General features: G+C 36.8%; 1 protein-coding gene across 3 annotated transcripts in view; it reads right to left on the reverse strand.

Annotated features, from left to right (window-relative positions):
• The window catches only part of LOC100646717 (small conductance calcium-activated potassium channel protein), a 245,250-nt gene that overhangs the window by 158,598 nt on the left and 71,047 nt on the right, over positions 1–15,605 (reverse strand). For all 3 annotated transcript variants that reach the window (XM_048410394.1, XM_048410393.1, XM_012313643.3), the window contains exon 3: positions 9,123–9,393. In XM_048410394.1, coding sequence (XP_048266351.1) covers positions 9,123–9,393 — 271 coding nt within the window. The remainder of the gene's footprint in view (positions 1–9,122; positions 9,394–15,605) is intronic.

A 15,605-nucleotide genomic window follows, 5' to 3' on the forward strand; every position in this document is an offset into this window, starting at 1 on the left:
TCTGGCAAATGGAGACCTCAAGATGAGGATCGAAAGAATCTAAGGGGATCGTCTAAGAGAGTTCGTGTCAGTGAACTACTTACAGCGCATAAGTTACCGAATCAATGCTGTTGCAACGATTTAACTTTTTCTTTCGTGGTTGGCACTCAGACGAGTCGCGACCGATCGAGGATGCTCCAACGATATTCCAGACGCGATTAGTTGACCTTTTTTGCCTATAACCCCGAATAATCGAGGTTACGAGGATAATCGAGGTTAACGGCCTGTGACATTGCCTTTATGACTAAGGACTAGTCGAAAAGTAGTCTTTACGAACATAGAACCCCATTCGAGGGTTGCTTCCCTTCGAGTAAGACCATTTCCTTGGGCGAGAATTGGGGTGACTTGTATAACATTGTTGGCTTTATTGCTTCGGTGTACATGTTTATTAGATTTTGTATTTCTGGTCTAACCTTTCTCACACGCTAATGTCGTACAATTACGAATCTATCAGCTTCATCAATATTAATTATTCAATCTCCAACGAATGAGATCTTAATCGTACACTGTAATATCGAAATTATACAATTTTCCGAAGCTACAGTTGATCGTTTCCATTTCTGACAACGAGACTTGAAATAGCAAGATGTACAGTACGTTTCAATTAAACTAAGTAATTTAATCATGTTTGATTTAATTCTTAAATCTTTCGCTAATAAGATTTCTGACTTATTGGTATATCTTAACCCCTGAGGAAATTTAATATTAAAATTGAAACATTTCTACAAGTTAGAAAGCTCAAACGTATTATATCTGGACAGACATAAATGTACGATGGTACAACGTGTTTGCTATATCTAGCAAATGCATGGCAAACTTTTCGTACTATAGTTTCCAGACACAAGAGAATGTTCCACCGCGTCTATTGGAACCGGGTCGTCTGACGGCGCTGCATCCTAAATATTTGAAACTGAAACTGCTCGTCTGCTTCCGAAAGTGCAATATACCGACGAGAAACCGGAAGTTCTGTGGCACCGGGATGTTTGTCGATGATTTCCGCAATGAAATTTGTACGAGAGCGCTCGTCATTTGCTCGTGAAACGTCTTAATGTTTTTACATAGTAAACAAAATATCTGTTCTTCGCGATAATCTTTACCGAAAGATTAGGTAGTACTATTCATTCACTCTCGTTATTAATTTTGTCTTCTAAAAGCTAATACAACCTAATAATATTCTTATAATAAGTCACCCTTGGAAATTAAACGATGATATATTCGTAATAAAATATACTAAACACGCTACATCAAAGCTGAAAGTAAAGCACAATAATAATTAATATCGCGTTCTCAGCTTTACCAAAAGCTAATACTATTCGTTTTTAATATATTTTAATAACAAATATATTACTATCTTGTAATTAATAATAAGGGAGCGAAACAAACTTTCATGTACTTTTTTCGCTATTTCAAACATATATTAATCATAACCACTAGACTGAGGGAAGCTAACGTTCTAAACAATGCTTGCGAAAGCGACTAAACATCTAAAAATCTTTCCGAGAGAAAAAGCACAGAAACACAGAGAATCGAGAAAACAGGCCTGATCAACTGAAACCTCAAGCTTGCTCTCGATAAAAGAACCGTGACACGTCGCATACCATTCATTGGCAATCAAAACCTCTATCAAAGGAGACAATAAAAAGGAAACGCTCAACAAAAACATTCCGAGCTCCTCCACTTCGTTTTTATAACAACGAAGGTGAAAGTGATCGTTCCTTTCATTAAAGTGTTTCCTGTCGACGATTAAATGCCGAGAGTGACCTATTTGATCCCTTTTTTTCCTCTCACTACGCGTAATGGAAAAGTAAAAAAAAAAAAGGTATAGAGGAGAGAGAGAGAGAGAGAGAGAGAGGAAGAAAGAGAGGAACGTAGGCGACTGATTCACGAACGGTTTTCATCCGATCCCTTTTAATGAGAGGCTTTCAATAGAAGAAAGGGAAATTGATATCGACCTTCGACGAAGAGACTCTGCAAATTGCCAATTCTCGTTCATTATTTCCTCGGTCGTCCACGTAAGCGAGATGCTACACGGCCGAACGTATTATTGACACTGCCATCGCGAGACATGTCGTATTATATTTTGATTTCACTGGACTGAATAGTAATTCAGTTGCAATCGGTGAAGTTATAGGCGACCAAGTGCTTCGTGACAATTAGTCTGAGTTCTGAGAGTTCTCTTCTTCTCGCTATTAATTCAATTACGAACAGAATCATTGATTTTGTTCGATTGGCAAATACATCGATTTTAATTTAATTAATATTTTTTCATTCATATAGAACTGAAAATTATAGTCCGATAACGTTTTCGTCGATGTTTGGTAACTATCGAAGAACTTGAACTTTCCTTCGAAGAAAGTTTCATCAAACAGTTCGCTTAAACTCATGTCAAAGCAATACGATGGAAAAATATAATGAGCGTAATTTTTGTTGACTTTCGGCTTTCTAATTCTCTCCTGATAAACAGAAATTTATGTGTTAGGTCTCGGTTATTGTTAATTATTCATATTATACGCATAATTGAACCACAGATATTTATACAAATTTATATTTTTGTGAACGCAACTGAAAGAACAGTACTCTTGACGATTATCATTATACCAAGCAATGCTTCAAACTGAAACAAGGGAAATAAAAATTCTAAAATTAAGTTTTTAAAGACAACTAACAAGATTTTTAGAATATAGTTTTCTCAGCATAAGTATCTGTCTAGTAACGAGAGAAAAATTTTAGGATATTGAAAGTATCAGAGAATTTCATTCGTCTTCCTGACGATAGAGATACAGAGTACAAAAAGACAAACTTCTATCCCGCAAGTAACAAGAAGATATCGATCAAAGACTAAGTCCGTGATAAAGTGGTTCGGAGGTAGCGAGTCCTCGTGTTCATTTTAATCCGATTCTTCCCATGCCCCTCATACGTCCTAGAACCGCCACCCCAAACCGCGTGGCCTGCGAAACGCGTGACAAAAACTATTCTCAGTTACGAACCATTACGAACGAAACACTGGTTTTCTGTTATCAAATTACACGAACGGGAACACGTCGAAAATTTTGTTCCTTTGTACGGCGACGCATTCCAATCACGTAAACTGCTCGAACAGAAACCAGTTACCTAGAAACTAAAATGTGCCGCAGTTTCCCTCCATTCCACGGAGAGAGGGAACATTGTCACGAAAAAAATTTACATTGAGTTCTTTTCCTATCGGATTCCATTTCTTCTTTGCACTTTTATTAAAAGTAATCTGGAGAAATTTTATGAAAATGACAGTGTTTGATTTTCATTGCCACCGTTTACGATATGATGAGACAGGGATTTTTTAGTGTTTCTTTTGTATGTTTCGTATATCTGGTTTCATATTGTCGACACCAATTAGTGGATATTGCTTAGGTAAGGTTTTGTATATTCGTTTAAGTGTAATTATTCCGTCTTTTACGGTCTAATTCTCCAAGTCCCAACTGTTCCCAGTAAGCATTTAAATTCTTAAATCAATTCAAGTTAAATCGTTTTGATGCTATATTATTAGGTTCAATAGACAACTTTCCCGAAGAATGGCGCAGTGAATTTCGATTGCCAGACCGTTTTGCATGCATACGAGTACGTTGCCGTACACATATTCTGCACGTGCGAATCGCATCGCGTTCATCTCTCTGATAATCATTATCTGAAGAAATAGAGCAGAAAAAGGAGCACGGTATCTTCGGTGAGGCATCAAACTAAACAATAGTCGGATTATTTGATCCATGGATCAAAGTGCACGATTAGGACTCGGCAATTGATTGAAGTTGTCTCCACGAACTTTTGTTATATAGTCGGTCGCGTTACTCAGGAAAATTTACTGTGGAAAGCGTGAGCAAATCGGTCGGTCGTCGAATCTAATCCAATCGGAAATTCGTTTGAGTCTGATGCAATTGTAATTGTTTGAATTTGTGAAGAATGTAAGAATGTAATTTGTCAATTTAAGAAAATGCTGTACCTGTAATTTTTGTGTTACTTTCTAGTGTTAATTAAACGAGTAGCTTTTTAAATATTGCTATTATTATTAATTAATTAGAAAATTAATATTATTATTTTCAAAACTTTTTACTTAAATAATGGTTACTTGTAAAGGTGTAAAAGGGGTGTATTGTACAGTATGTGATATTTGATTAATCAAATTAAAGGGTACACTCATAATAATAAAATATAAAAATTCTTAACAAGTAACGTGTAATATATAAATTCAAATGTTGAACAAGTAGAAAACATCGAGATGTTAACACAATTATCACAGTTGAAGAATAAGGGATGCAAATGTGTTTTTACAAAAGTTTTCCAAAGTTCGAGTTCCTTGAAAACTCGAGAACTACTAACGAAGTGTATCCCGAGGTGTGTAAGTAGTGGTCGTTATGGTAGGGTGTACAGGAAATCAAAGTAGCAACTTACGAGGGTGGAAAATTGGAGTTGGTCGTATGACCTCGTCAAAAGATTTGGCTATGTCGTGGCATTTTTACCAAACTTTCGTGTTGCGAAACTTTCTTAATGTTTTAAAATATTCATGGCAGCATTCTTGATATTTTAAAAGAAGAGCGTGACAAAATTTGAAAATGTGTACAGTTCGATGAAGATCTCTTACGTGAAATATTTTTCTAAATGTAACTGGAACATTCGCAGCTTTTTCTTTCTTATTTTCGCATTCTCCGAAATTTGTACTAGAGATGCCAGGAATCATCTTAAGTGCATCCCGATAGATTTTGAGCGAACACGAAAAAGAAGTCCCTGAAGCAAGGCGTGCTTAAGATCGTCTGCACGCGATAAAAACGTAAAAACTGCTGTCCTTGCTTTTAAAGTCCCGGACTCCATCCCCTTCATTTCCCAGGACGCAGTTGGATCGACAAGAAACACGTGTACCGTTTCAGATTTACAACTTCACCGCTGTCATTATCACCGCGCGATATGAAACTCCACAGATTTTGCCCTTCCATCGAAACTTTGACGATTTCATACTGATGTACAATATAACTTTGTCACGTATGAGAAGAACATAATAACAGCATTAGACATATTTCTGGTGCATATACGTTACGAACAAATGTTCGAATATGTCACGTGTTTTACGAGTTCGGGGATATTTTCTACAAAAAATGGCAATTTTTTGGAAGTTTTCATTTTTACAGTATCTAAACGTAGAAGTATCATTTATCAAATTAATCAATATCATTATATAATTTAATAAATGTTTTTATAAACGTGTAGATTGTTATTAAAGTATTAACGATGATTTACATGTATCTAGCATTCTGTTTTACAAGAAAATGCGATTACGGTTAAGGATCGACGGAAAATCATCGTGCGCAGTAGAATAAGTCGGCCATAATTCAGACCCGATCGCGTCAGCAAATTCCGCGGTCTACAAAAATGGAAACTAAGTATCAGCGCGATAAGCGCGACCCTCTACAAGGAAAGAGCGCCAAATATAGGATGCTATGTAGCTCTGAAATGCCATAAATCTTGTTCACCCCCAATCAACTGGACGCTTCGCTTCTATATGCACGCCACAGTCCCAGCCAATTTTTCCCCGAAAATAAAACGAACTGTACTTCGTCCAGATTCATTAACTCGAACGTACTGTTCTTGAAAAATCCTTTTCGACCGTCAATCAAAAAAATGTAGAAAGCAACAAAATGAAAAAGTGGCAGGAGAGAGAGAGAGAGAGAGAGAGAAGAAAAAATAGAAAATGCGAAGAGTTAGTCATGACAGGAAAAAAGGGTCTCAATTATCTCTCGTGTCACGGTTGTACGTCGCGAACCTTGGCGCACGACATGCAGGAGCATGATTATAATCCGCTGGCTTCCGGCCAAAATCGCATACAAAGCCCGCTCTTCTGCTTCTACTATACCCGGTTGCCCTAAGTGTCCGTGCGATACGAAACGTTTCGTTGCATCGAAGAGAGATAATTAAACTAACAATGTCGAGATCTCACTTGCCCGCTGCTCTCTTCCTCTCCACGCTTCTTTTCCCTTTCCGGGGTTTTTTTTTTTTAGTTTTTGCGCACTGGATCTCATTTAATGACGACGAGAGATTCGTTTCGTGCTTGTCAAAAATTAGACTCTCGGCAATAAGCAAATTGCCTGCTCTTCAGAATTGTACGTCTTTCCGCGAGATGTAGATACAGAGATGACGTTTTTGCCACGTCGTAGGTTTCCTACTTGGCTACACGAAGATTTTTGTCTTCTTTTATACTAAACGCGCTATTTTATTTACACCAGCGGATATTTTATTTCGATGTAGGGGTATATACTTCGATATAGTAATCTTTTCTATTTTGATAGATTTTGATTAAAATGTATCGAAAGACAAAAATATTCTGAGCCTACTTTTTGAAATTAAACGTTATGGAACACTTCCATATGTAACTTCTAGCTTTCAACTGATGTATATATTGAGTGTATATATTGAGAGTTTAGATACACCTTCTAAATGATTTATATTATGATGATTTAATTTATATCGAATATTTTTATCAATAAAAATGAAAGAAGATAATAGTTATAATACTTGAATTGTTATCTAATAATAATAATGACGGCCCCGAAAAATTGTAATAATTATTTGTAATTTCCCATACAGATATAAACACATTCAGGTACATTAATCTAGTTAACTTCCTGTAGCCATACATCATTTCGATTTATGCTATAATCTCAAGCACTGAATTTAAACGCTCCCATTATACATGTATCTCTAACGTCAAATTCTAGACTAAATTCCTTGCATACACATCTACTGTTTTAATTCAAATATTCTTGATTTAACAAAATTCGATAAAAATTCTACCATTGCCACAATAAATCTTTTTTATATCAGTGAAATAAATAAATATATCGTGTCGTAAAAATATTCTCATATCGAATTACAAAATATGATGTATTTATGCATCTCATCGATTACTTCAAAACGTATTGACATTAATAATACACCGGATATCCTATCAACTGCCCTACGTATTCCCAACCGATCGATCACACGGGCAGTTTTCTACCGAATTCACAGAGCTTCTTTGCGAACTTTCATGTGTGTGTTTCCATGGTGTTTATCCTTTTGGAAGCGAATGCCATTCTTTGTACACGGTGCCATCTACGATGTGGAATGTTACCAGGCATTTCATTAGCCACCCCGATAAGCTTCTTATCGCGTGTCGGCTTTCACCGTTCCTTCCATGTCCGTCGGTATCGAGCTTTTGTTGCTTAGGGGTGCTCTACATTAGATGTTTCAACCCTCTGGTAGGTGGCAGCACGGCCGTTTCACCGATAAAGAGGATTTCTCAGGGAAGAAAATTTAAACACAACGTATTCTATCTTTCGGATGAATGTATTCGTAAATAATCTTGTGGCTCTTGTTTGAAAAATATTTCAAGAAGTCTGTGGTATTTCGATAATAGCTTTCTGAGTAGTTTTTCGAGAATAAAATTTTACAATCACTTTTTTTAAAATTTCGTAACTTGTTTGGAATATTCTGAAACTTTATTTTATTTTTAAATTGACAAATTTTTCATTTCAAATAAATCATATTATCATATCAAATCTAAAAGTCCTTTTTGTTTGGTTCTTTGCTTTACCATTAAAAAATAAAACATTTTGCGCTTGTGATAACAATGACCCAGGCTCCGTCAGTCATAAATTAAATAAGATGAAGCAATTACCTTTTGTACAAATCTATTACAATGTTTATATTTCTTTCTTAACATTTCATAAATACCTTAAAAACGACGAGTAAATAAATTATCGACAAAATTACTGGTTTTCCTACGAATTTTTCTAAACTCCTAGCCCAAATAAATAAATACCATACAATACCATCAATTCTAAAAGATCGATCCTAATGCTATCTCAAAGAATAATCAATTAATTCTCGTGATTCTTTCTTGTAGTTTCGACAAGTCTAAGGGTGGGCGGGGGTGGGGAAGGCTCAAACGCAAGAGTTAAGAAAATACTGGCAAGGAAAACGTATATACTTTGAGTAACTAATCACGTGTGCGAAGCAGGAGCCAAGATTCCCTGAGGACCATAGAATAGGAAATATCGAGACACGCGAAGAAAACAAGAGCGACAACCAAAGTAGGTGCACGCGGAGCTGAGTGGCATACGCAAATACGACACGTGCTCTGGATATGCCTTGGTACACCGATCGGACGAATCATCAACGATACAAGCAGCATAGACAACGACACAGCGACGCCTAACAACAGAACGTTTCTCGCTTTCCTCCCCTGACATATGCCGCACGTAAGACGCGCGACATCACGGACGATCGCGTAGAAAGGAACCTGGATGCCACGTGGAGAATTTTACTTTATGTTGTCATAGGTGAAATTACCATAAAAAGGAACGTTATAACGTTCCCTGTTGTATTACAAAGAGTTCCGTATGCCGTCTATTTCATTTTCAGATTATAAAACTAACAAATATCTGTTAAAAACAGATTTTAATCCCTTTTCGTTATATTTTTTATTAATATACGTATTTATGTTCCTTCAAATCAGATCTTTCGAGTTATAAACGAATAATCATAATTAAAATGACGCAACGAAAATAATACTAAGATATAAGAATAATATACAGAAGAATAAAATACACGGAAGACGTAAGATATAATATACATATACAATATATAATCATGTTTCGATATTGCAAATTTGTAAAACAGGAAATTACAAAAGAAAGATCCTCATTATTTTGAGTATTAAAAGCCACCCTCCACAAATCTATCTTCAAAATCCACATCCTTTCTCACAACCAAGCCCAAGACTATAATCCAGATTCAACAGATCCAAGCGAAAATCCTGACAACAATACTTTCTGCTTTAAAACAATCCCCAAGAGAAATGGGCATCCAGGTTTTCCCTCTCGCGACGCGAAAGCATGATAAACGTACACAAAAGTGAATGGGGTACGGGTGTCGAGCAATCCAAGGAGATGGTCAATGTGTGAACACATTTGGGTGGTATGCGCGAACGCGCGTCTACGTGCAAGTAGGTGGATGATGGCAGGTGGGTGCACTGCAGAACCTTTTTGTTTGAACCGTAGACTAGAGGTTGGGGTGCTTACCTGTCGGAATTGTCGAATACCGCCATTGATCCGCAACGAGTCCGCTGCGATGCCGGCAATTCCATCGCCAGGCTCGCGCAACTGCCGCAGGGAGGCAGCACTCGGTGTCGTACCGGTGTGTAGGGGACAACAACATCCGGAACAGCAACACGCGGACGCTTCCGGTTGCGAGCTTTGTCGTATTATGCGTGCACTCGGCGACGTTGTGACTAGAACCGGAGGTGGCGGCGCCTGGCAAGGGCAACAGTGATGCCCGCTTTTCACGCTTTCTCTGAAATGCAGGTAAATCGGTGTTACTGACACGGTGAGTTTAACTCTATAAATAAATAATCTATCGTCGATAGATGAAACGGAAATTTCTCGAAACGCGGCTAACATCCATGATAGATATTAAGACTCGAATTGAGTTCGAGACACAGAAATTGCTTATTGACGGCTTCATTTTATGAATAGAGTCTTGAAGCTTCCATGACTCGGATTATCACAAACAAACTGTTACACTTAGCACTGATACAGACAATACTGTTACGTACGACACCGAGGCTTCCGGATATAAGGCATGTCCAAATGAAAGAAGTTCCCAACGTTCCGCTAAGATTAAAGTCAGCTTCATCAGGAAGAACGCACTGATATTTCGTCCTCTGTTGAAGCTAGCTGCAATCTTAAGAAAACGTTGAGAACATTTTCCTCTTGGATACGGCTTATACCAGTAAACCTTAAATAGTTTTGAACGCGGCAATGTTATCTACAACAATGCTAAATATAACAGTGTTAATTATGATAATTTCAGCTGTGAAATTCGCAAGACCCTGACTTTATGATTACTAGAAGATATTATAGTTTGGTATATATTGGTATGATACTGTACTTTGCTGTATAAAATAAATACAGTCTACCTATATATCAAGATATCTCGCATCGTAATGCAAAGATTCATGAAATATTTTATCCATAGAACTGTTATGTCTATAAAGAAGTTGCATTGCGAATTAAACGAGATGTCACAACAATTAACAGACTTTCGAAAGTTTTATTTGGATTTCTCTTAATTAAAAATGGATATTTGTTGGGAATCCGATAGCAACGGAGTATCGAGTTTGTAAGTTTGAAGTTGGGTTTGGAAGTTTACTCTATTTGGGCCGTAGATCGTGGACAATGCAACAGCGAAAACTCGGTGGATCAATCTTGTTCTTTATGAGCTAATACTACTAATTTTGTGAGAATTTCTTGGTATAGTTCTCTATTAACGGTGGCATAGAAATGAGAAAATTGAGAAGAAAGGATGATGAATATCTCGGTGAAAGAAAATGAAACGTTATTAATATTACCCAGGGAAATATGAAGATAAAGTGGTAGTAACATGATTTTTTTGTAAAATTCTCCTCAGATAGCTCTCTCAGTTTCTAGCCACTATAATAAATCGGACACTTTAACGCACGAATCGAAATCTCAAAATTTATTTAACCTCCTCGTTAAATTAGATTTGTTCTATTATGTATGTAAATTAATTCGGTGTCCTTTTAGCAAAATTAAAATTTTATTTGCCAGTAGCGAATTATTTACGAGTTCACTACTAGAATCACACATTTATGGCGCTTCAAAATTAATTTATGTTTCATGTTAAGCTCCGAAACCAATGATATAACTAGAATACAAATGCGTATGCAGATTTAAATTTTCACAAGCAGAGAAATGCAATTTAGGTAGAGAATTGTTTCTCCTGGCAAATATTGTATCTGTTATTTGAATTCGAATATTTTTCACATTTTTACATACTATGTGCATTGAGTAATTTTTTATCAAATATAACAAAATATTTATGCTATAAGAACAACTAAGATACTTGGATAAAAAAAAGTAACAATAATACCTGCAAAAATGATTCAAACAGGAGCCATCAAGGAATATATAGATCACTCGAAATCGGATCTAAAGTTTTCTCTAATAAAATGGAAGGCACACGCGTATCTCATTATCATCACTCATTTAAAATCACCATAACTTGTTCTTTTTACACACCAATAAAACTGCTTTTGTTTTGATTATGAATTCCAGTATAATATTACGGTATAATCATCCTGGGAACGTTATAATATTATCGCAAACACGTCGATCGTTCAAACACAAGAGCATTAATGAAATTTCATTCGATGAACAGGAGACGACGTTGTCAATTGGTATTGGGTGTTAATTATCTTATGCAATTGGTAAACACGCAAATGTCAATAGAACTATTGCTCGCAATGCTTGGTATATATTATACACATATATACAATATATTATATACATGCATGTACGCATGTGTGCAAATTTGAGCAATGGTACAGAGACGCAGAACACGCAGTAGTCCAGTATCGATGTGAAGCATTGGGATCGGCACAATACCACGTTTATATCGAGAACAACTTATACGTGATTATTGCACCATATTCTGTTAAGGAGTTCGATTACATGATTTATGATACAGTCGGATTAATTATTACTTTTAAGAGCTAAATTGCTTACCGAGATAAAACACGAACGTTTAAAAATCCTCGACACGATCGATCTGAATACGAAGATTAGAGGGAAAAAACATAATCAGTTCATTTTTGTTATTTTCTTCTTAACTTTTTCATTCTGTTAATTTTTAATGTTATCTTATGGTAATATAAAGTATTGAAATATTACTTTAACATGACATAGTCAGAAATGAAAACAACCTGTTAAGTCCAAGGTTATAAGCATCTTAAATATTGCCTTTAAGTTGTCGAATTTCCAAAGAGCAAAGGTACAACTACCAAGGCAAGCAATATCGTGATACTTTCCGAATTTTAATATTATGGCGAGCGGTAAAATTTAAAAATTTTGAAGATAGTACGACGATATATATTCCGATAGTTACACGTGAACGAGGGTGTACGTACGAATCATTCAACATCATCGACGATCCGTAACACGGTCCATTCGATCAATAATTCCCCAATTTGATAAAGATCAAATTTCATACATTTTAACTAGTTGGTACTCGTGAACGTTGTGAGGATCGTTTATTCTCAGTGGATGATACAAAAAGTTGGATGTTTCGCGAGATACCGAGCAAACCGAATAGCTTCAAATTAATTGAATGTAATATTTACCTCTGTACACGGTAAATATTATCTCGTAAGTAATACTAATATAATAAGAAAATTAGCAAACACGAATGCTGTTAAGCCAGAGTTATCTAATCAGTAGCACTGTGGTAATTAGAATTAATTCTTCCATGTTATAGTATGTACGTTCGTTTGTATCTGCATGGAGAATAACCTTCTAGGATCTAATTTAGAAGGAGACTACTCGTGGTTTTTAAATGTACGATGTTAGTGTGACAACTTCACTTGAAGAGTCTTTTTATATGCAATTAAAAACATATCAAGTTACCCCAATTTCTTTCTGACAAGGAACAAAACCGTACAAGCGCCATGTAATAACAAGAGCCGAGGTAATAAAAGCGAAGAAAAAGGAGCCAAGGTGATTCTCGACGGGAGTAACTAATTCGATTTTGCCCGCAGAATGTGCTCTCGAGCATTGTGAAGACAGAGGAGCCCTCTCTATCCTATCGTCTTTGTGAGCTGATTGTGAGTGTTCTCTAGTTCGAACGTTGTCGATGCTAAGAGAAACCGTCATCTTGAAATATCGTTAACAGTAGCGCTAATTAGAGAGAAAGCCTGAGGTTTCGTTGCTTCTGTATTCTTCGAACCTAATAACCTGTCATTATGACGCGCGTTGATTCCAATTTTCCTCGTGAAGTAACGTCGATTAACTGAAATCACGCGATTCAAATTGGAAACGACGGAGAAAGGATATAACTGTCATTTCTTGCTTTTTACAGGGAAACGATTTTAAAATTCAGTACATTGTCGCCTCGTAAGTTCCGTGTTACTACACTTGCCTTTTTATGTAGTTTTCGAGTTAAACGTGTGTCTTTTCATCTCATCTAGACATTTTAAAAATATCATACAACAAACAGAAAGGTGTGAAGCAATTTATTTCAACGTCTCGGCGGTCTAAGGAAAAGTATCGTTCGAAGAATTTCACGAGATCCACGAAGAGCCAGGTATATCCGCTGCCCGACCAACGTTATTCCAAAGCCTTCGCCCAGCTCCATTTAGATATTATATTCGAGCCCATATGTTATCTCAATGAAAATTCCATGCCCGTCCTAGTCTTCCGCGTTTCGACTGATCCCTTTCCAGACACTCTCCCCATAAATCTTTAGCATGCCATTCCTTCCTACAACTTCGTGCATTGCTGGGAATAATGCCCGTGTACCACCTGAATATCTAGGGACTCCATTAAATGGGATTAATTTATCGACGTCCGTTGTGTCATGCTTCATGTGTCATGTGCAAAGTTTCATTCCTTTGGAAAAGTATGTACATTGCGAAGCTCTTAATTTAGACCGAATACAGCCACGTCAGTAGATAGATGGATGAGGACAAGAAAATTAGTATTATACATAATAGACCGCCAGACAACAGATTAGTGACAGCCAATGTCTTTTCATAGTATCGGATTGCTCGAGAAATTCGAGGTTGTGTGTCGAAAATATGTTGCTTTCGAAGTACGAGAAAAGAAGGATGTGACTTCTTACGAATATAAAAAGTACTTGTCAACCGTTGCCAAAATGTTTCAGCAAGAAGTTTCACATTTTAAAGAAATGTCAAGCTGTTTGTCAAAGTTCCTCTGTTTCAAGTTCCTGTCGCCTCGATTCCGACAGAAAATATATTTTGTTTCGGTTTACCTTTGTATGAAAACCATCAAAACGAAAAGAATTATGATTCGAACGAGTTTAACCTTTTGGTTTCTGAATAATCTCCTGTACTTTGAATTTGAAACGTGCGTCAAAAAGAGACAGCGTTCGCAACTTCCTCGCCGAAGGAAGTTACTCTACAATTTCTCGTCTCGAAAACGAATCCATTTCCCAGTCAAAATTGATTCCGCTCCTAGCTCCCATCCGGAACAGTTCCCATCAGGATACAGACTATCAGGACAGAATAGCGATATCGTATTTAGAATTCCCCTTCGAAAACAGGGATCAATCTCTTTTCTATATCCTTTCAATAACGCAAATAGCATGGAATTTTAATAGATGTACAAAGAATGACAGCATCGTTGAAGAGACGGTGACGATTCTCGGTAGTCCAAAAATGCAATCCTATTCTCTGGACTCTTAAAATAGGAGTTCGTTGTTCCTGAGAATCCAGGCTTCTGACCTTTTAGGATTCGATCTTTGACCTCGTAAGAAAGGTTTCGGAAGTGGAAGTTCGCGCGGGGTCATTTGGTCCGCAACATGTTCTAGTCGCAGACGGAAAGAAATGGTGGACCGTTTTCCGCGTGAGTGCTAATAGTGAAGAATGAGAAAATACAGACGAAACATATTACCAAGGTTAGGCTGCTTTCATCGTGCCCACGATTTCAGCCTGATTGCTGGCCTAGCATACGATGGCCAATTTTCGCACTTTCCTCAGGGATGGAACAGATAAATTCTTCGAATTGACCATGTTCTTAGACGCATGCCAGGAAATTGTTGTTTTGGTAAACGCCAAAGTATCTGTGATGACATTTCAAGAATCTGAATTTTCTTTATATCTTACACAAAAGTTATTAAGACATCTTTAATTTACATTCGAACCGTAATATTTTGCAATTATGAATGAATTATAAACTTTGAATTATGTACATTTTTTAATCAAATTTTTAATATCGTGGCATCCTATACAGAGTGTTAAAAAATTAGCGGTAATTATAACATGTGATTTTAGACATTAAAATGATAAAGACAGTTCGTGCAGAGGAATACCGTTTGCCCAATTATTTTCCAACTTAATGCTTTTCGGCGTCTGTTAATTTCGAAACAAATATAATAACAGCGTTACTATCTTTAGGCGGAAGCTTACATTGATCCGGATGTACTGCAAATCAAACACGGAAATTACTAAAATTTCTACAATAGTATATGCTTCTTCCTAGAGATTCCTCCCAAAATCTTTTTACAATTTCTTCCTTTCCAAATATGTCACGTACTTTATCTCACGTTATATCACAAAGATGTAAGAGCTGCCGACAAATTTTACGCTCAAGAAATCCTCAAAGAAATATTTCGTGCAAGAAATCAACGAAATGGCATCGTATCGATGCTGTATGGTGGATCGTTTCCCCGAACTCTGCGTGTTCGAATGTTTTCTTATCGTTCGAAGATAAAAGGAAACATTGCAATTTTCTGACAGAGAAGCGGAAAATAATACGAGCGAACGAATGAGAGGGATTCGAAAGATACGACGCTGTAAATAGAGTCTGAGCCAATCGAATACGTAGGATGGCCTACGTAGGATACGAGTATATCACAGGAATCTGCTTCGAAATAGAGCACGGGGTATTTCGTGTACATCGACGACTCCGTTCTGATACATCGGCTTGGAACGACTCAGCCAACGAACAGGATTATCACCGATCGTAAAT

Source organism: Bombus terrestris, chromosome 11 (genome assembly GCF_910591885.1).
Source record: "Bombus terrestris chromosome 11, iyBomTerr1.2, whole genome shotgun sequence".
NCBI lineage: Eukaryota > Metazoa > Arthropoda > Insecta > Hymenoptera > Apidae > Bombus > Bombus terrestris.